A 22225-nucleotide genomic window follows, 5' to 3' on the forward strand; every position below is an offset into this window, starting at 1 on the left:
GGCAACTGGGATGGGGCCTCGGAGGGAGCGGACGCTGGTTGGTGGGGATGCAGGTGCGACACGCAGCCACACCTGTCAGCCAGCGGCCGGGATGGCGGCACGCCTGCCGCGGCTCTCCTCAGGGCCTCTGTGCCGAGAGGGGCTTCCTGAGGACCCTGCATCCCCGTGGAGGCCAAGGGTGTGCCCTCAAGAGGCGGTGCCTCTGCGCACCTGCTGCCTATGGGCCCAGCACTGAGCCCAGGCAGGGGCCCCGCCACAGCCGCCCCGAGCCGGCGGCAGAGTCAGTGCCCGCCTGGGCCGTCCTCACCTTTGGTGTCGTTGACAGGGTCCATGTGCCGGTAGATGTAGCCCTCCAGGTAGGAGTGGAACTTGGGCGTGGGTGGGAAGAAGGCCAGGCAGATGGCCATGAGCTCCCAGCCGCGGGCCAGGCTCTCGAGGCGAAAGTTCTCGGTGGTCTGCCGGCACAGCTGGATATAGAGCTCGTCCCGCAGGCCCTGCACGCTCCAGCCTTTGGTGGCGATCTCCAGGGCTACGTGCAGCGGGTCTGCCTTGGCACGCCGGTCGCCCATGTACATCTGGATCAACTTGAAGACCTCACAGGCCTCTTTCTTCACATGGCGGTCGCTGGTCACGATCATGGGCTTCTTGATGGACTCGCTGCTCCAGGCCAGCATGTTGGCGATGGACACCTTCCGCCGGAAGAGGCCCTGTGTGTGGGTGTTGAAGTGCTTGGAGGCCCAGTTCTCGATGTCTGTCTCCGAGGATGGCTTGCGGAGCGTGAAGGTGGGGAACACGCAGCTGGCGCTGGGCATCACACTCCGGGCCTGCCGGCTGCTCTCGAACTGGGCACAGGTGCCAAGGTCCTCAGACTGGGGGACAGAGGGGCCCACATGAGCCAGCAAGTGGAGAGGTGTGGCCCCTGCCCCACACGGGCCCCAACGCTGCTGGAGGAGAGAGGCCTGGGACTCAGCTCTGCCCGCCTCACCCGTCTGCCTGCCTCACCCTTGTCCACCCTCTTCACCCCCATCTGCCTGCCTCAGTACAGCTCTGCTTTCCTCACCCGTCTGCCTGCCTCAGTCCATGTCTGCCTTCCTCACCCGTCTGCCCTCCTCACCTTTGTCTGCAAGCCTCAGTCCATGTCTGCCGACCTCACCCCTATCTGCCCACCTCTCCCGCCTGCCTGCCTCAGTCCATGTCCACCCTGCTCACCCATCCGCCCACCTCACCCGTGTCCACCTGCCTCACCCCTGTCTGCTCGCCCCAGTCCATGTCCACCCTCCTCATCACTGTCCACCCGCCTTACCCGTCTGCCTGCTTCAGTTCATGTCCACCCACCTCGCCCGTCTGCCCACCTCGCCCTTGTCTGCCTGCCTCAGTCCATGTCTGCCCTCCTCACAACCGTCTGCCCGCCTCACCCATCTGCCCACGTCAGCCATGTCCGCTGTCCTCACCTGTTTGCCCACCCGCCCAGGGTCCGCCCTCCTCACCCTGGTCTAAGTGCCTCACGAGGCTGAGATGGGACCAACCTTTCACTGGGGGCTCAGCCTCCGGGAGGCGCCCGCCCTGGTCCAGAGACGGAGGGTTGAGGGGCCAGCACAGTCGGGGAGTGGGAGGTGCTCGTGCGGCCCAGTGGGGAGGCCTAGGGGACACTGTGTCCCGGACTCACGCGGCCCCCCAGGCAGGGGGCCGACCCTGCATGAGGGTAGGCTGGGGGGAAGGCGCTGTGGCTTCTGCTGGTTCAAGTGGGAAGGGCAGCCCCTCAAGGACAGAGAAAGCCCCAGATGCCAACCATGCTTGACAGGAATGCAACCTTCTTTGGGCCGACACTGCCGCACCCCTCTCCCCAACAAAGACACAACAAGGATTCCCAGGCATCAGAGGCAGGGCCGGGATGCCCATGGCCCCTCCCCGCTCTGCACAGCGCACTCACTCGGTACTCTGGGAGGGCTCCTGGCAGGTCGTGCCCACACCTGCATAGCCTCCCCAACCCTCGGGGCAGGGAGCCACCTCCCCTGGCATCACCCGGCATGGACCTCAGTCAGGCCCTCAGAGCCCACGTGTCCTTCCATCCAGATCAGGCTGGGGGCTGGGTGCCGCAGGACGCAGCTGCCCACACTCCACCAACCACCCGCCCCTGCCCTGCCCGTCTGTCCTGATGCCCTCCTGTGTTACAAGCCACAGACAGAGACGAGGCTCTGAACTCTCCAGTCTGGAGGGCACTAAGGTGGCCCTGCCCCAGGGGACACTGGCCACCTAAGATGTTCTGGTTCTTGGGCATGGCATGTTTTCCGCATTAGGGCTGGGGGTGCACCTAAGGAGCCTGGCCCCGGGAATCTCTGGCCACCTAGCAGCATCCGGCACTCCACCTGCACAGCTTCTCACTGTGCCTGTTCACAGGTGGCAGGCAGAGGCTCAGGGAGCAGAAGGCGGGTGACTGCCTCTGCGTCCTGGAATCAGGACGTGCCTTAGGCCCCCTGGTGGCCAGGCAGCACCGGCTGGGCCTCACCCGGAGCTGAGGGGAGAGACCTCTGTGCTGGCGGAGACCCCAACAGCCATCTACCATCTGTCCTCAGGCCTGCAGGAGCCGTGAGGCCACACCACATCTCAGGGTGCGGACCTGCCCCACCCCCGCCCAGGACCCACCTGTGGGCGCCTACCTGAGAGGGGTGCAGGTAGGGCTCCGGGGAGGCCAGGCTGGTCTGCACAGAGACGCTCTTCTCGAGCAGGACCTGCGGGAAGGCGAGCCTGTCCAAAGCACCCCTCTGCCAGTGCTTGCTCTCCTGCTGGGCCAGCGCCTCATCCTCACTGAAGGCACGCACCACGGGCCCAGGCATGGGCAGCGGCACAGCCCCGTCACTCTCGTAGCCCGAGCCGTCCTGCTGCGAGTCCCAGCTGCCCCTCTGCTTCATGTGTAAATGGGCTTGCTGTGCCTCCCAGGCCAGCCGGGCCTGCGCCAAGAAGGGCTCAGCCGGGCCCCGGGGGCCCTCCCCGCCCCCCGCCCCCCCCTCCGTGCGCTTTGCGGGCACCGGGCCGGGCCCACACAGAGGCCGCGCCTCCGGCAGGGGCTGCTGGCCTGGCGGGCCGCAGTCCCCGGGGCCCTCGGCAGGCGGGGCGCTGGGAGCGTGGCCCACGGGGGGGTTCCTACTCTTTCTCTTGCGCGTGCCGGGGGAGTAGCCCGTCGAAGACATGGTGTCCTGCTGGCTAGACCAGGACATGGCGTCATCCTGGGCCTGGGGCAGGGGCGTGGGCGGCAGGGCGGGCCGCAGCTCAGGCCCCTCCATGCTGCTGTAGTCCCCAGACATGACCCCCGGCGAGGACGTGGCCCCCAGGCGCTGGTCGCGCAGCAGGCAGGGGCTGGGCTGCAGGGACAGCGAGCCGCCCCCCGGGTGAGGCGTGTACTTGTGCCGCGGACCTGCCCGCAGCTTGGGGCTGGAGCCGGCCTGCTCCACGTACACCAGCTGCCGCACGTACTCCTTGCCAGCAGGGCTGTACTCCAGGCTCAGGTAGCGCTCGGGGCACTTCTGCCTGGTGAGCACCAGCTGCTGGTAGGGCGACGCGGAGGCCGGCTTGGGGGGCTTGCGGCCAGGAGACCGCCGGGGCGAGCCGGCCTCAAACTGCACATCCATAGGGGGTTCATCGTAGAGCGGGGCCTGATACTCCACAGGGGGCTCCTCATAGAGGGGAGGCTCATAGGCGTAGCGTGGTGAGGAAGGCTGCGAGTCTCCGGCTGGCCGGCGGGGCTGGGCCAGGAGCGGGGAGCAGCTCCCTAGCTCAGCCCTCTTCGGGAAAGGCGACGGCCTCCTCTCCGGGAAAAAGACGGGGCTCTCCGCGTCAGGGGTGAAGGTCTGCAGGCTGGGCGAGTGCTGTCCTCCAGAGGGTCTGCGGGAGCGACCCCCAGGCTGGCTGTCCAGGGTGTAGCCGTTGCCCTGGGGGGAGAGGAAGCTGGGCTCCCTGTCGGCAACTTTGATGAGCATGCGCTCCTTGGTGCCCGAGTTCCAGCGGAGAGAGGAAGTCCTGGTAGGGGGTGGGGAGCAGGTTACCTGAGAAGGTCCTCGGGGGGCAGGTGACCTGGGGAGTTGGCCAGGGGGCAGGTGACCTGGAGGGAGCCCTGGGGGTAGAAGGTTACCTGGGGGGTACCTGGGGGGGTTCTTGGGGGGAACAGGTTACCTGGGGGGGGGGTCCTGGGGGTAGCGGGTTATGTGGGGGGGCGGTCCTGGGGGTAGCAGGTTATGTGGGGTGGCCTTGGGGAGGTTACCTGGGGGGGTCCTGGGGGTAGTAGGTTATGGGGGGGGCCCTGGGGGGGAGCAGGTTACCTGGGGGGAAGTTACCTGGGGGGGGTTCCTGGGGGGAGTCCTGGAGGGAACAGGTTACCTGAGAAGGTCCTGGCGGGGGGGAAGGTTACCTGAGGGGAGTTTGGTGGGGGCAGGTTCCTGGGTTGGGGTGGAAATCTGACCCCTTCGCCAGCCGGGACCCAGGACCACCCGCCTTGACCTCACAGGTGTGTGAGGTCAGGCCCAGAAGGCCTGGTCGTTTCTCACTGTCCTCTTCACAGCCACCCCAGGGGCTGTAGGCTGTGGGCCCTGGTACTGCCGGGTGCTATAATGAGCTGTTAACCTTTCACTGCTGAGGCCCTGACCCCGGGTCGTGCAGCCTGGAGCAGCTGCCCCCCTGGCCTGGGAGCCCCCCTCACACACTTCCTGGGTCTGCCCGGCAGCCCTCCAAAGGCTCTCCTGCTGCTGCCCACGGCGACGCTCCTCCAGGGCCCCTGTGAGAGGCTCTGCTCTGGTCCCAGGCCAGAACCGGGCACAGAACTACTCCTGGACAGAAGCGCCGGGGGCCGGGGGAGCTCCCAGAGGCCTCTGTGGCCTTGGAATCCTGGGCTCAGCACCCACCCTGCTCCCGCAGCACGGCTGATCATCCCGCAGCGCAGCACCTCTCAGGGCCTGGACTCCAACCACAGGCCCCTGTGAGTCCAGAAGGGCTGGCTGCCCTGCTGGCACTGCCCACCGCTGGGCTCAGCACTCCGCACCTGGACCAAGATGGTAAAACCGCTCCCTGTTCCTAAGGGCGCCCGTGGCCCTGGGGAGTTGTGTGCCCAGATCCTGGCCCCTCCACCTAGCAGGGGGCACTCGGGGCATTCAGGCTCTTCTGAGTCTTACTTGCCTGGTGACAACACAGAGACACCTCCCCTGGCGATACAGGGACTTGATCACACACCATGCCCACCAACTAATGGTCAGCCCCATGTCCCATGACTGTACCAGCCACGACAGGGCAGACCAAGAGGCCCAGAGCAGTGCGTGAGGCGCCCCGCTTCCGCCTGCCCCCTCAAGAAACTCCCCAGCTGCTTTAAAGATTTCCTTCTAAGAATCCACCTGCAATGCGGAAGACGTGGGTTCAATCCCTGGGTTGGGAAGATCCCCTGGAGAAGGCAAAGTATTCTGGCCTGGAGAATTCCATGGACTGTATAGTCCACGGGGTCGCAAGGAGTCAGACATGACTGAGCGACTTTCACTTTCGACATTTAGTATCTGGAAGATTTGTGTCAGTGTCTCTGCTTCATAGCACTTCTTCAGTCTGTGGTCTGGCCTATTTTATGATTTCTGGAATCTCCTGACCATATCTTTTAAAATATTACTTCCACCCCGTTTCCGCTCTCCTCTGGGAGTCGGGTGCGGTCTCCTGCACTGAGCTCCACGAGGTTTTGGGCTGTGTCCTGTGCTTTCCATCTCCTGGCCTCTCCACACTGTTGACTTTTTTCTGATCTTCCGTCTAATTTACTAACCTTTTACGAACCCATCTACTGAGTTCTTAGTTTATTATATTTTTTTCAGTTCTAGAATATCTATTGGTATTTAACTTTTTTTTTTTAACAGTACTTTGAGGTTCACAGCAAAACCGAGGAGAAAAAAATGTACATTTCCCACGTGCACCTACATTTTCCCTGCACCTACTCACACGCAGCTTCCCCGATTATCAGCATTTTGCAAGAGACAGAACACCTGCTGTCAGCTGATGGACCAGCACTGACACATTGTAATCAACCAAAGTTCTTAGTTGATATTAGGGCTCACTCTTACTGTTGTACATTCTGTGGGTTTGCATAAATGTAGAGACACGTATCCACCATTGTAGTGTCGTAAAGAGCATTTTCTTTGCCCCCAAAACCCACATGGCATGTCTGTTCATCCCCCTCCCCAAATCCCTGGCAACCACTGATCTTTTCACTGTCTCCATAGGAGGCAAATCTGAAGCCAAATCAATGAGCAAATCTTTGGCCTCCAAAGAAGGCAATCTGAAAACCTACACACTCTTGACTCCAGAACGTCAGGAGTGGAATCACGCAGCGTGCAGGCTCTCAGGCTGGTGTCTTCGCTTTCTGACATGCTTCTCTGTGACTCTTCACGGCTGACAGCTCATTTCTTTTTAGTGTTGTATAAGTCATTGTCTGGATGGACCAGAATTTTCTTCTCTTCACCTACTGAAGGACATCTTATTTTGGCAACTATGAATAAAGATACTATAAACATTGTGCAGGATTTGATATGAACATAAAATGTCAACTCCTCTTGGTAAATACCAAGGAGCAGTAATGCCAAATCATTTAGAGTATATTCCGGTTTTTAAAAAATATATTTATTATTTATGGCCGAGTCAGGTCTTAGTTGCAGCACATGAAATCTGCATTGCATCATGCTGGATCTTTCCCTGCAGTGCGAAGGCGTCTCTCCAGTCGTGGCACACGGGCTCAAGTATGGGTGCACTTGGGCTGCATGGGCTCAGTTGCTTTGTGGCATGTGGAATCTTAGTTTCCCAACCAGACACTGAACCTGATTCCCCTTGCCTTGGAAGGGGGGATTCTTAACCACTGAACCCCAAGGAAGTCCCTGTGTTCAGTCTTAGGGGCTGCACCCTCCTGCACTCTCACCAGCACTGACCGCGGGTTCCCCTACCCCGCACCCTCGCCAGCGCCTGGTGTCAGAGTGTCCGTCTTCTGGCTCTAATAGGCGTGCAGAGGTATCTCACTCTTGTTTTACTTTGTATTTCCTGCTGACAGGTGATGTGGAGCATCTTTCACATGCTTTCTGTGCCAACAGTATAGGTCCTTTGGTGAGGTGTCTGTTCAGCTCTTTTGCCTATTTTAAAAGAAGGTTGTTTTCTTACCGTTCCATTTTAAGAATTCTTTGTATATTTCATATTACAGTCCTTTATCATTTGTGTCTATTGCAAACATTTTCTCCTAGTTCATCTTTCGCAGAGCAGAAATTTTTAATTTTAACACAGTCCAGATTATCAATTGTTTCTTTCATAACTCGTGCCTTTAATGTTGTACCGAAAAAGTCACTGCCAAACCCAAAGTCAACTGGGTTTTCTCCTCTGCTACATTCTAGGAGTCAGTTTTGTTTCACATTCAGGTCAGTGAATCATCCTGAGTTAATTTCCATGAAGGGTGTAAGGTCCGTGTCCAGATTCACTTTCTTGTGTGTGGACGTCCAGGTGTTCCAGCAGTGTCTCTTAAGAGACCATCTTGGCTCCACTGCATTGATTTTACCCCTTCATCAAAGGTCAGCTGATGATATTTATGGAGGTCCATTGGTTGTCTCTCCATTCTATTCCATTAATTGGTCTATTCTTTACCAATACCACCCTGTCTTGCTTACAACAGTGTTATAGTGAGTCTTGGGACTCAGGTAGTATTATTCCTCCAACTTTGTCCTCCTTGAGTATTGTGTTGGTTGTCCTGGGTCTTCTGCCTCTCTGGAGAAATCTTATTATCACTTTGTCAATATCCACAAAACAACCTGCTGGGATTCTGGCTGAGACTGCATGGAATCTATAGGTCAGGTTGCAAAGAGTGGAGTCCTTCCTCCACTTGTTCAGTGCTTCTGTGATATCTTTCATCAGAATTTTAAGTTTTCCTTATACAGATTTTGTACATATTTTGTCACATTTACACCTAAGTATTTCATTCTGGGTGATACTAATGTAAATGCTACTGTTTCTAACTTCATATTCCACTTGTTCATTGCTAGTATATATGAAAGCAATGGACTTTTGCATATTTAGCTTATGTCTTAAGCTTATACCTACCTAGCTATACAACCACTTCGTTCTAGGAGTTTGTCAATTCTTTAAGATTTTTTTACATAGGTGATCAAGTCATCTGCAGACAAAGACAGCTTTATGTTTTCCTCCCCAACCTGTATACCCTGCATTTCCTTTTCTTCTGTTACTGCATTAGCAAAGAGCTCCAATATGATGCTGAGCACCAGAGGTCAGAAGGGAAACCCTTGCCTTGCTTCTGATCTTAGTGGAAAAGCTTTGAGCGTCTCACTACTAAGTGTGATGCTAGCTGTAAATTTTTTGTAGATGTTCTTCATCAATATTCTTTATCAAGTTAAGGGAGTTCCTCTCTTTCTGGGTGGCACTAGTGGTAAAGCACCCGCCTGCCAATGCAGGAGATGTAAGACACACAGATTTGATTCCTGAGTTGGGAAGATCCCCTGGAGGAGGGTATGGCAACCCACCCCAATGTTCTTGCCTGGAGAATTCCATGGACAGAGGAACCTGGTGGGCTACAGTTCATGAGATTGCAAAGAGTCAGACAGGACTGAAGCGATTTTCTTTTAGGACTGAAGCGATTAAGCACACACATATTCCTCCTTTACTATGTTTGTTTGTAAATTATGATTGGCTGTTGGATTTTACCAAAGGCTTTTTTTGCAACTGTTGATACGATCATGTGAAAGTGAAAGTCACTCAGTTGTGTCCAACTCTTTGCGACCCCGTGGACTCTACAGTCCATGGAATTCTCCAAGCCAGAATATTGGAGTGGGTAGTCCTTCTCTTCTCCAGGGGATCTTCCCAAGCTAGGGATCAAACCCAGGTCTCCCGCATTGAAGGTGAATTCTTTACCAGCTGAGCCACAAGGGAAGCCCAAGGATACTGGAGTGGGTAGCCTATCCCTTCGCCAGCAGATCTTCCCTACGCAGGAATTGAACTGGGGTCTCCTGCATTGCAGGTGGATTCTTTACCAACTGAACTATGATTTTTCACCTTTGGTCTACTGATGTAATGGATTATATTGACTCTCAAATGCTGAACCAACCTTGCATACCTAGGATAAATCTCACTTGGTCATAATATATAATTCTTTTTATACAGCGGTGATTTCCTAATTTTTTTTTTTTGAGGATTTTTACATCTATGTTCATGAGAGAGACAGGTCTGTAGTATTCTTTTGTGTTTTTCTGATTTTGATATTAGGGTAATACTGGCTTCACAGAATGAGAAAGTATTCCCTATGCATCTATCTTCTGAAAGAGACTGCAGAGAACTCATAAAATTTCTTCCATGTATGTTTGGTAGAACTCACCAGTGAACCCATTCAGAGCTTCTCCTTTCTTTTTTGGAAGATCATTAATTATTGATTCCATCTCTTTTAACAGATACACACCTGTTCAGATTGTGTATTTCTTCTTCCATGAGTTTTGGCATACTATATCTTTTACAGAATTGGTTTATTTTGCCAAGGTTAACAAGCTTGTGTGCACAGCCTTGTTCAGAGCCTTCCTGTCCCCTCTGAGACTCCTGAGGGAGTCTTCTGGACTGCTCCGACTATCAGACCACGGCCACAGGTCTTGGCTCCTCTGTGGATCTCTGATGCCTACAGAAATTTGGTCTATTTTGTTCTTGTACAGGCTGGTCTCAGGTAAGTGAATCCACCATCACAGAAAGTAGAAATCCCAAGTGTCCTAAGAAACCAATTGTGCAGTCTGGTCCTGTACCTCTGTCCTCTGATTGAGCCTCGAGTCCTAATTGTTGGCCGTGGGTAAGGCGGGACTGAGAGAACCAGGGTGAGAGTGAGCAGGGCTCGGGAGGCAGGCTCCCTTTGGGAATTCAGCTAATGGTTGCCCAAGGCTGCTCCTGGCCAGCCGCACAGACCAGCCAAGCAGAGCGGAGGACGGCAGGCAGCATGCCTGCAGACCTGGAGAACCAGCTCTGGAATCTGAGAGATCTGGGACTGAACTGAGACTGTGGTTCCTGGGCTGTGGGGCATCACCTCCCACTTCCACCCTGGTCCTCACGAGTTCTCACGAGGACTAAAAGCAGGACACGTGGAAAATCACAGCCTTGGTTCAGAGGGGCACACAGGAGACACTGCACATGGTCCACTGCCCAGCAAATGCAGGCAGGGCTGCAGCAGCCAGATAGGAGGGTGGGGTGGTGTCCCGACCCAGAGCACTCCAGGAGCCGGGGCAGAGGCAGGCACGGGGCAGCAGGAAGGCGGGTGCCAGCCCGTCTCAGGGAAATGCACCCCCAGCAGCACAGAGACGGCCTGGGTCATGGACAGCCGATGCCCCTCAGCGCCCCCAGGCCCAGCCAGAGTCCTGTCCTTCTCTCCCAGCCCCTGATCACCTCCCCTCCCACAGGACGACCCCCACAGCCCCTCACCACCACCTGCAGACCCAGGAGGAGGTCTAGCCTTCTCTCTCAGCCCCAATTCCTTGTCGGCTCTGCTGGGGAGGAGGCACTCTGGGGAAAGACTCCCTCCCACCACCTCCTGCCTGTTTCTGGAGGCGCCTCATCAGGGAAGCGTTGCCCCATGCTCAGTGCCCTGGAAGAGCGGCAGGAAACGGGACCTGGACTGGCTCGGAGGGAAGCCTCTGCCCCCAACGTGGGCCCCGCTCACAGGCCGCAAGACCACATCAACACTCTGCCCACAAACCCCAGTCAAACCCAAGTCTCCCAGTGACCAGTGAGGACGCCCGTGAACACAGCCGCACTGCTGGCCTAGGCAGGCTTAGATCCCTCCCTGTATCAACAAACCCAGTCTCGATCTCTAAACTGAGCAAACCGCCAAAGGCCCCTTGCGCTCCAAATCCCTCTTCCCAGGGGCCCAGCACCCCGTCCGGCCCCCATCAGCTACAGGACGAGGTGCCTGCTCCAGCCTGGAGACACAAGCTGACCCAGGGGAGGCCCCTGCTCAGCCTGCTGCTGCTGTGCCCAGGGTCCTGAGCATCATATCTGGAAATCCCAATGCCCAATGAGGCCAACCCAGGCCCGAGGGCGGCCAGCCTCCCCGTCCCACTTGGTGGGCACCAGTCTTCCCGACGTGGCCTGGAAAACACTCCGATGCGCCTGGAGCTCCAGGGGGGACCACAGGCCAAGGAACCTCCAAGGGGTCCACCAGGGCCAGTACCATGGATACAACAGTACCTCACACCACACAGTGGCCCGACAGCCTCTCCTTGTGTCCCACGGGCCAGGGCAGGGCCTGGCGCGCTCTGCACATCCAGCTGGTCACTTCCTGCTGGGCCAGACCCTTCTCCAGCTCACCCGAGAACTGCCAGGAAAACCGCCCCCGGCCGGGAGAGGGCCGGGCCTGAGGCAGGGCCTACCTGCAGTGGAGAAGGTGGCCGTCCGCGCTGTAGTCCCGGTAAACCTCGTAGTCCTTCTCGAGGAGCGCTCCTGACGGTGAGGAGCTGAAGTGCAGCAGAGTGAGTAGGAGACACGAACAGAAGTACAGCCACTTAGAGACACTCCTAGGAACGAGGTGCGGCCCTCTGGTTCCCACCACAGCTCCTCCGCGGGTCTGCCTGCACTTGGGCAGGGTTTCTCACACCCTCACCGCCCCCTCCCACGGTGCCCCAGTGGAACCCACTGTCCTCACCCGGGACAGCCCCAGGCCCAGCGAGGAGCTGGAGCTCTGGCCGGTGGCCTCCGGGCTGGGCTGGGACCCAGGGGACACGGAGTGGGGCGCAGAAGGGCCCACACTCCACTTCAGGCTGGAGAGCAGCTGACTACAGCCAGTGGTCATCCACTCCAGTGCCTGGTGTTGCACTGGTGCCTGGTGGGCAATGAATGGTTTATACACTGAAATTTATTCGTGTGTGAAATTTACATGCGATTCAAATTCCACTGTCTGTCAGCAGCACGTCATGGGAACACAGTCCTGCGTGGCCACAACAGAGGCCAGAGACGGTGGCTGCACCACTCAGCACACCGCAGGTCCCAGGTGCGGCCACAGCTCAGCGACCTGAGTGCCCCCCACACAGCTGATCTGCCAGCCACAGACGGGGGCCTGGATGGCTCTGCCTCTGGCGGTGTGCAGGCTCTGTGCCGCTGGGCCAGGCAGACACACGGCCCTGCTGGAGTGTTGCAAGGTGCACAGCGATCAGAGTCCAAGACGGGAATCCCGTCACAGCAGAATTACTTCAGTGAAAACGGAAGGGGCCTTCACACCACACGTGCTTCCCAGTGGCTCATCTGTGAGCTCAGCAGGGAGAGCAGCCACGCTGTTCACAGGCAACAAGCATTAACCTGTGCTGACAACAGCAGCTGAGGGCACGTGTCCAGAGGAAGCAAGCCTGCTCGACCAGCAGCCTCGAGGCACGGACAGTGAGAGCCGCTCGGCAGCGGGGCCTGGGGGGTGCCAGGGCTCCTGGCGCTACTCCACGCTGTCACTGCACTAAGCAGTCACAGCTGAGCTTGGCAGACCTGGGCAACTGGCCTTCACGAGTCATCTCTGCGAAACGACTAGAGGTGAAACTACTACCAAAGAAACTGAGGAAACACCTAATTCAGTCCAGCCCGAGCGCAGCTGAGATGTGTCACGACGGCCCGTGCCTAAAACATGCGCCAGGGACCGGCACAGGGCGCGGGCTGGCGCCGCGGGGGTGCAGCGGGCCCCGGCAGCAGGCCGGTGCTCAGCAGCCGCCCAGGCCGCCACCAGGCCGCCAGCAGCCTCCGCCCTCCTGGATTCAGCCGCCACTGGTCCCACAGGTCTGTGTCAGAAACAGAAGGGAAGTATCCCAACTTGACCCACTACACAGCAGGTTAAAAGCTTGAAAACAGAAAGCTTTGCTGCAATTTTTTTAAAACTCACAGCCTAGGTGGAAATTTTCTGTTTGAGAAAAGATTCTACTCAACTACTATCATCAAACATTGAATGTGAGGGGTTTTTAGATTTGACAATGTTTCTCAATGAATTCAACCTAAAATTATAAGGCAAACAGTGCTTATATGAGACACTGAGACTGCAACAGTCATTTTGATGACAATGGATGTGAGTCACAAGCAGTATCAAGCTGCTTTAGCATCTCCTTTGCAGGCCTCAGAAATTGGAACAAGAAGCAAGATCCCCATTCCCACACAGGAGACATGCTTTCTGAGCTACAATACTAGTTCCAGACCAGTGCAATAAAGCCAGTCACATGAATCTTCTGGTGTCTCAGAACAAACATTACGTTCACACTGAACTATAGTCTATTAAGCATGCAAAGCCACCTGGGTTTTCTGAGGATTTTGAACTCCAGGCCTTGAATGGTAGAAGGAAAGCCCACAATTAGCTAAGATGGCTGTAAATACAAAGGGAGACAGGATTGTTTCCCAGCACTGAGGCTTGAGAGGCAATGGCCCCTGAGAGAGCACACGGACAGCGTGACCGGGGTACAGGGCCGCACGTGGTGTGGGCGGATGCAGGCTACAACGTGCAAGAAACCACAGTTAACACAAGACACGTAAGCAAATACCTTTGGACCAAGGCCAGGAAAGAACTTTTTAAACAAAACATTAAAAACAAACAAGGTGAAAACTACAGTAAACTTGCTTGCATCAAAATCAAGGGCTCCAGGGACCCATCAGCAGGCATGAGGGGCGTCTGTAGGGCAAGGCCACCACACACTGAATAGGAGCAAGTCTACAGAAGCAGTCACCTCACACCCCTCGGGCTCTGCCTGCTCAGCCCAGGGCCCCCAACGGGCCCCAGGTGCAGAGTAGGGGTGCAGGCTTCCCCAGGCTGCGAGGTGAATGCAGCGTTCTGGGGGAGCACCCAGGAACACGCTGGGCAGCAACGCATGTGTGGAGCACATGGGAATGCACAGGAGGAAGGGGTGGGAAGGGCCTGGCCTGGAGGAGCCGAGGTGACAGCACATCCTCCACTGAATCAGGGGTCCCCAGGAAGCACCCCACAACCATCCCACCACACCAAGGCCAAGTGTTAGAAGGGATGAAAGTGACCAGACCCTAGGGGTCCCTGAGGAGGAACACATCTAACACACGCGAGAAGGCCGGCTGTTCAGGGGCAAATACAAACCACGGAGAAGTGACTGACCCTGGTTCCAAAGCACAAGTCAAGGCAGAAAGCATTAGTGATACGACACAGGGAAGCATGCTGGGAACACCGACTGCAAACCTCCCTGCAGCCGACCCACAGCTTCCAGGCAGGACAGCAGCAGCGCGAGACAGGAAGAAAGGACAGGCCACTCCCACCCCCTGGGGGGACTTCACCTCCCCGAACCCATGTGTCTCGGCAGATCAAAACTTAGTAAAGAACTCAACTGATACAATTAACAGATGTGACCCAACAAACACACAGAGAACCCTAGAGCTAACAGAGAAGAGAAATTGTCTGCCTTGGACGGCAGGGTGTCGTCTTGTGCATCTCTGTATTCTTGCAAAGACAACAGTCCTGAGGGATCAGGGCCCTGCCCACTTCAGGAGGGCCCATCTCAGCTTAACCAACAGTGTCCACAACAGCCCTGTGTCTCCAGAAGGTCACATTCACAGATGCTGAGAACAGGACGGGGCAAATTCAACCCACAAGACACAGAAACATACTGGATAGGATTCCCCTTCCATTCATGCTGAGAAGCCTAATAAGAGAAAGGGACATCCCAGCCCGACACACAGTATCACAGGGCCAGTGGGCCTGCCTGCCTTCCTGGCCCCGTCTCCTCGGGGAGAACCGGCCAGCTTGGGACAGCTGGCGGAGTCACAGGCAACTCTGGAGACAGTGTGCTCGACTGTAATGAGAGCTCAACAAGTGTAAAAACAACTGACGTATAAATATAACCTCTGGGGCCTTCCTTGGTGGCTCAGCGCTAAAGAATCTGCCTGCTAACACAGGAAACATGGGTTCGATCCCTGGCCCGAGAAGATCCCACGTACTGCGGGGCAACAAAGCCCTTGTGCCACAACTACTGAGCCCGTGCTCCACGACTACCAAAGCCCACGCACTCCAGAGCCTGTGCCCACAAGAGAAGTCGTGCAATGAAAAGCCTGCGCACCACAACCAGACAGTAGTCCCCGCTCACCAGAACGAGAGAAAAGCCCGTGCAGCAATGTCAAAAATAAATAAAATGAATAAAATTAATTTTTAAAAAGTAGCACCTGAATACCAGTAATGATCGCATAATATGACTTTATATGGTATCTAAAAATCTTTAAAAAGTGTAAGTTCTTTGTGGAAAAACATATAAAACGTACTACCTTTATGAATGGGAGAAGATGACACAAGCAAGGTGCCTAGTCCCCCAACCTGCCCCACAGTTTAAACACAATTCCAATCCACCTCCAACTAAGCTCCTCGTGGGAGGCCAATCCAAAGGCAACACCATGATCCGAGTCACCATACCGGACACCTCTGGGAAGAGGACACCCCTGTCCCCAGGACGTCTGCCAACAGAAACTAAGAAGAGTCCAGTCCCTCACCGGCCTGCAGGGAAGAGCCAGCAATCACCACCAGCAATCCCGCCGTGGTGGACCTGGGCCCAGGGGCTGTCACGTCTGCTGGACAGGCAGCGGCACCCGTCTGAGCTCACCAGAACATCAGAGGGATGCAGGGCTGTCTTTAAACCTCACTCGCTTGCTTTTTCCTTGGGGACCATCCCAGGCTCTGCTTCATGAGGACGACTCCCAGCAGCCTCTCAGGTCACTCCGGCCTGCATGCCCAGGCCCCTGCCCACAGCCCTGCCCTGTGCGTGCCAGGCTCCCGCACACCCTCAGCACTCAGCACAGGCACTGCACTCCCAGCCTGGCATGTCACCCTCCCAGGAGCAGACCCACCCACAGCCTAAGCCGGCTTTCGACTACTTTGTGACTTCCACTGTCACCAGGAGAAACCCAGCCTACCTGGTCTCCAAGGACCATGTCCCACTCCTGCTCCTCCCTGGCTTCTTTCTGGTAACTTCCAGCCTGTCTGGGTTTATCCAGGTCACATGGCCTCCAGCCATTTCTTCTGGACTGGGACCCTTGAGTGCTAGCCCTGGGGAACAGCTCCCTGGGGTTCAGGGTCTGCCATATGGGCACTTGGGGGGGTGGTGCATAAGTAGCGGGGGGTAACATCCAGATGTGAGGCCAGCAGGAGGCGGGAGCCCAGGTGTCCACAGCCTCACTGTCTGCAAGACCAGGAGGGAAAACAGCCACAGTGGCTGCTGGACAAGCCAACACCCCGGGGGCTCCCAGGACAGTGCTCTGCCCCACTGCCGACAGCCTCAGTCCTTCCTTTGCAAAACAGGGGTGATGCCCTCACCTCCCTCCCTCAGTGCTGGCGAGGTCAGTCAAGCTCAGGCAGGGAGGCCTGGAGTCAGGTGGGGCCAGCCAAGGGACCCCCATGGATCTGCGTCCAGAGAACAGGCCGGCGGGCCTGGGGAGGGCACCCCTCCATCACAGGAGCTCTGCGGGCCAGCTCTGGGGTGCCCCCATCACGGGAGCACTTCCCACAGTGGAGAGAACCAAACAATTTCACGATTAGCCAGAGAAACTACAGCCCCGGCAGGGCCCGGCAGGCCTTGGCCAGCTCCGCCCGGGTGGGCACAGGGGAGCGTGCGGATCCCCCAGAGGCGGCAGGGTGCAGGGGCCCGCCTCACCTGCCACTCTCGTCCTTCACCACTCCTGGCGCGGCCTGCCGGCTGGCGCGACCCACAAGTTCCTGCGCCCTGTCGCCGGCGTCCAGCTCGGGCTCCAGGGACGAGCTGGTGCTGCCATCGCGGCTGACGCTGCTGCCCCGCCCGGGGCTGTTCTCTGCCGAGGCGCGCGGTGACTCCGTGTTCTGCTTCAGGGTCTGCAGCTTGGCCAGGGGGATGATGTCACAGTCCTGAGGCCGGTGCCACACGGTGCGCTGGGTGCTGGCGTTGTAGTAGTAGAAGCGTGACGTGTTGGGGTCGAAGAGCTCCCACCACTGGTTCTCGCTGGTCCGCTTGATGCGCACGCCGGCCGGTGGGTCCCATACGCACTCGCCGGTGACCAGGTTGGCGTACATGCGCTCGCGTGTGCGCGGCTCGATGATCTCCACCCACTCCAGCCTGGGGGAGGGGGCAGCGTCAGGCGGGGCTGGGGAACCCCACCCACCCCGAGACCAAGGATCCCGCCCGTCAGGCCACCTGCTCTGGGCCCCACATCCGCGGGCTGGCATATCCAGCACCAGACCTTCCTCGTGTCTGCCAGCCTCAATAGCAAAAAATCTCTTCACATATAAGAGTAAAACCAAAGCTTACCTAAATTCCATCCACTCCCAATTTTCTAAACGCTCACCAGAGCCCAGCCCTGGGCGGCGGGGTCTTCGGCCGGTCCCCACATCAGGGACGCCCTGGGTTCTGGCTCCCCGTCCGCAGGGGGCTGGGCCACGGGCACTGCTCACTGTCCTCCCAGACGGCGCCACGTCCCTCCCGGATGCCTGGCTGCTCTTAGCAGCAGCCACCAGTGGCTGCCAGCGCCACCCGTCACCCGCACTGGGAGAGGACGCCAAATCGCTGCGCTGCCCCAGTCAAAAGCAGAGCTGGTTCCCCTCAGAAGCCCCCAAGCACACCCCGCCCCAAGGACAAGCCTCTCATCCAGCTAAGATCCTTAAAAAAAAAAAGTGTAAATTAAAACTATTCAAAAAAAAAAAAAAACTATTCAGAATAAGGCAATGTGAATGCCAATGTGTTTGACATCACAGTGTGCTCCAGCTGACAGGTAGGGAGCATATTTCACTCTGCTTCCAAGTCTCTACACAAGTAACAATCCCTTAAATATCACTTCTGTGATGGGCCTGGTCCTCACCAGCACTGGGATGGTCAGAAGCTTCCAGGACCTGCATAGAAGGGGAGCACCCCGCTCCTTACCCTCTGCTGCAAGCCCAGTTTTCCAGGCAGGAGCACAGGTGGGCTTTACCAGAGGACTGAGGGGACAGTGCTGACAATCTTCTCTGAGAACCTCATCCCGCCCTTTGAGGCCAGATGTGCTCAAGGAGGGGAGGAGAGAAGGCAGAACCCTGCAGGGCAATGAGCCCCCAACACACACACACACACACACACACACACACACACACACACACACACACACACACAATGAGCCCCCAACACACACACACACACACACACACACACACACACACACACACACACACACACGAGAGAGAGAAGGCAGAACCCTGCAGGGTGATGAGCCCCCACCACACACACCCACACACCCACACACACACAGAGGAGAGAAGGCAGAACCCTGCAGGGTGATGAGCCCCCACCACACACACACACACACACACACGCCCTGCAGCAGGGTGATGAGCCCCCACCACACACACACATACACACACACACGCCCTGCAGCAGGGTGATGAGCCCCCACCACACACACACACACACACAATGAGCCCCCAACACACACACACACACACACACACACACACACACACACACACACACACACGAGAGAGAGAGAAGGCAGAACCCTGCAGGGTGATGAGACCCCACCACACACACCCACACACCCACACACACACAGAGGAGAGAAGGCAGAACCCTGCAGGGTGATGAGCCCCCACCACACACACACACACACACACACGCCCTGCAGCAGGGTGATGAGCCCCCACCACACACACACATACACACACACACGCCCTGCAGCAGGGTGATGAGCCCCCACCACACACACACACACACACACACACACACACACACACACACACACACACACACACACACACACACACACGCCCTGCAGCAGGGTGATGAGCCCCCATCACACACACACACACACACACGAGAGAAGGCAGAACCCTGCAGGGTGATGAGCCCCCACCCCCCCACACACACACACATACACACACGCCCTGCAGCAGGGTGATGAGCCCCCACCACACACACACACACACACACACACACACACACACACACACACGCCCTGCAGCAGGGTGATGAGCCCCCACCACACACACACACACACACACACACACACACACACACACACACGCCCTGCAGCAGGGTGATGAGCCCCCACCATACACACACACGCCCTGCAGCAGCCCTGCAGCAGCCCTGCAGGCTTGGGGGCCTCTTTTGGATGCACAGTGTCTTCTGGAAGCTCTCAGAGCCAAGGTGCAGGCTGGCCAAGCAGCTGGAAGATGTGGAGCCAAGAGGGGGCAGGAGGTGAGGGAGCAATAGAGAGGGAGAGCCCTGAGGATGCTGAGGGCTGGAGGTGGGACGCAGGAGGGAGCCACCTCGGGGCTCGGCCACATCTGAACCGCAACCCCTGCGGCACGGTCACACTAGGCAACCCAGTGGGGGAGGGCGCCAGGGCTCTGTGCTTGCAAGCGTGGGATCATTGCCTAACCCGCCATCCTGCAAAAGGTGGGGCAGAGCTGGGGAGGCATCATGGGATCTGACAGCTAGAGGGACAGGGTCGTGAGAGGTTGCAGCATCTCCGCGCCCCACAGGCCTCACGTGGAGTCTGATCTCTAGTGATCTTGCAAGGCCAGTGCCTGCGGAAGGTGGGCAGGGGGCCTCACGTGTGCCCACTGTTACCCGTGTCCCCGGAGGCCCCTCCCGGGCCCAACCTCCACTGCCATCACCCTGCCCAGCGGGGGGGCGGGGCCCGACTTGTCCGCTCCTGCCTGCTGGCTGGCCATTCTCCGCAGAGGACAGAACAAAGTTCTAAACTGGGAAGCATCGTGCCCCCTGCCCCCCCAGGATGGAGATCTCCCCAACACAGCTCAGCGGGCGCCGTCCACTCTCGGCCTGAGGACACACCTGCCCCCGCCCTTGGCAGCCAGAAGGCACTGCCCGAGGGCAGTCCTCACAGGGACAGAAGGGCCTGGAGACCTCGCTCCTGTGAAGAGGGAAGCTCTCAATTCTGCGGTCACCCTCAGCTGATGGTCTGCGTGCCTTTCGAGCTGCGGCATGGGATCAGCCGGGACAAAGGGCAGAGGTGCCCAAGGAAGGCCTGGCCCAGCAGAGATGCTCAGAAAGTACTGGACTGAACACTGTGAGCCCCGGGGAAGCAGTAACAACTCCTTTTATAGCTCTAAATACACTTTCAAATGAATTTACTGTTGGCAATTCTCTCTGAATAAAGAAAAGAAGCTGGTTCCTTTTCAGCACACTACTGGGTGCATGTGGGCAGGACCCCGTTATCTCCAAATGTTCTGGGTGCCCCCCACAGCACTTTTAATGAAGACCCCCAGGGACCCAGCGGGCAGAGAATATGCTGGAACCCGGAGTCTGGTCAGGGTCGGGAGCAAGGTTGGTCGCAGCAGACCCCATGGCTGGGAGGGAAGGCAGGCCCTGTGCAGACCCCGAACCCTGGTCAGTGGGAACGGTAGGGCACGTGGCCGAGAAGGGCCAGAGCCTGCGGGTGACGGGCTGACCACCGTGGCCCAGTCACACTGTGGAGGCTGTCGAGTCTGAGGGAGATTCATCTGGCGACAGCGTCTGGCATGAAGTGGGAGAAGACTCAAGATGACGGCGGTTTCTGGGTATGGCCGGCTGCGGCCTCTCCCCAGTGCCCAGGGTGCTGCGTGGACAGCCGCCCCTCTGTTCTCCAAGTCCTGCAGACTTTCACTTCAGACAGTGACCTGCTCAAAGACTCACTTCCAGAAGAGCCTAATGGGTGCCAAGTGTGTCCCAGGCAATCTACCAGGAGAAAGGGGGGCAAGTGTGAGTAAACACGTGCCCTGTGACACGGGGCCCTGCAACAGGATCCAAAGTGCGGAATAAACGACAAACCACGCAAAACAACAGGACTCGTGATTCCACAAGAAGAGGTTCAAGTGAATGCAAGACGCTGGGCACTGGCCCCCCAGAGTAGGCCGGGTGCCATGGCTAGGAGGCTGGCCGGCTCCACACTCACCCCAGGAAGGCCCAGAAAGGGTGGGAGCCCCAAAGCTGGTGAGGAGCGCAGGGGCAGGAAAAACAGCCACTGTCCCGAGAGCAGGGGTGGCAGGTGGCCGGTGCCTTGCAGAGGAACACAGTCCACTCAGAAACCCTCAGACAGACCAAACCAAGGGGCCAGTCTGTCCACTGAAAAGATGTTGATGTCACAAAAGGCAGAGACAGGAAGTGGAAATGTTCCAGGGGACATGCAGCAGCCACAGGGTGAGTGGTGCTGGAGGGGCCAGAAATGCCAAGAAGGAGGCAGGGAACCAGAGGCCAAAGGCAAACAGCAGCGCAGGAGACCGGAGCCTCAAGCCGCATGGTGCCCCCCTGTGCTGGGAGACGGGTCCCATCCCGCCAGTGGCCCAGAGCAGGCTGGGGGGAGCAGTGACCACACAGCCGCCAGAGCGTGAATCCAGGTAAGGGGCCTGGATATACACTGCACTCTTCTTCTTTGGGCAACTTGTGGAATTATTCCCAAGTTATGCCATAAATCACACAAACGAAAGTGACCATCTGCGGCTGCCTGCCTCGGCATGGATGTCCAGAGAAGGCCTAAGGGGCAGGGCCCAGCTGAGGGCTGGCAGGGTGTCCACTGCCCATGGAGAAGCCCTCCCTGGCCTGCAGTGCAGTGGCCGAGGGACAGGGAGCAGGCCAGCCCCACGTGCCTGCTGCCGAGCTGAGCAAAAGGCTCTGGCTCTCCTGGTCCCACAGGTCAGGCTCCTCACCTCGTGCTGGACCCTGACACCCGGGACTCCAGCAGGCCGGCATGCTGGCTCTCGCATTCATAGTCCTGTGCCTGGGACATGGCAGTCTCTTCTTCAGGACCCAGGGGGACGGCCGTCAGCCGGTCATCGGGACGCCCTCCAGCATCAGTCAGGAAGGCGTCGTCCTACGAGACAGAAGAAGCCACACTGCTATGCCTCGGGGTTTGGGGCACCAGGAACAGCCAGCCCAGCCCTTTCCATGGCCCAGCTCGCTGGTGCGAGTGGAGCGCCCGACCCTGAACCCAGCCGGGGTCTGGCCCCCAGGGAGGGCATTCAGACCCCTTGCCAGCTGGCTCTGGGTGAGCTGCCTGCCCTTCTGAGAGCAGGCCCCTTGCCTTTGAACAGGGTCAGCACCACCCACTGGTGCTTCCAGGTGGGTATCCATGGTGAGAGGCTGGGCAGCACTTGAGGGTGGTCTATGCACACACAGGGCCCAGATTTACAACCGAGGGACTGTTCTGAAATGGTGCTGCACTGGCACGGTTTACACATGGGAAACAATGAACCTCGACCCCTAACTCATCTGATACATCAAACTTA

At 57.7% G+C, this 22225-nt stretch overlaps 1 protein-coding gene across 4 annotated transcripts in view; it reads right to left on the reverse strand.

Moving 5' to 3' along the window:
• The window catches only part of ARHGAP39 (Rho GTPase activating protein 39), a 55667-nt gene that overhangs the window by 14917 nt on the left and 18525 nt on the right, over positions 1-22225 (reverse strand). For all 4 annotated transcript variants that reach the window (XM_065902921.1, XM_065902920.1, XM_065902923.1 and 1 more), the window contains 5 exons: positions 21647-21810; positions 16653-17087; positions 11403-11486; positions 2658-4014; positions 308-869 (listed from right to left, as the gene is read on the reverse strand). In XM_065902921.1, the coding sequence (XP_065758993.1) occupies positions 308-869; positions 2658-4014; positions 11403-11486; positions 16653-17087; positions 21647-21810 (2602 nt within the window). The remainder of the gene's footprint in view (positions 1-307; positions 870-2657; positions 4015-11402; positions 11487-16652; positions 17088-21646; positions 21811-22225) is intronic.

The sequence above is a fragment of the Muntiacus reevesi genome, chromosome 12 (genome assembly GCF_963930625.1).
Source record: "Muntiacus reevesi chromosome 12, mMunRee1.1, whole genome shotgun sequence".
NCBI classification, from domain to species: Eukaryota; Metazoa; Chordata; class Mammalia; order Artiodactyla; family Cervidae; genus Muntiacus; species Muntiacus reevesi.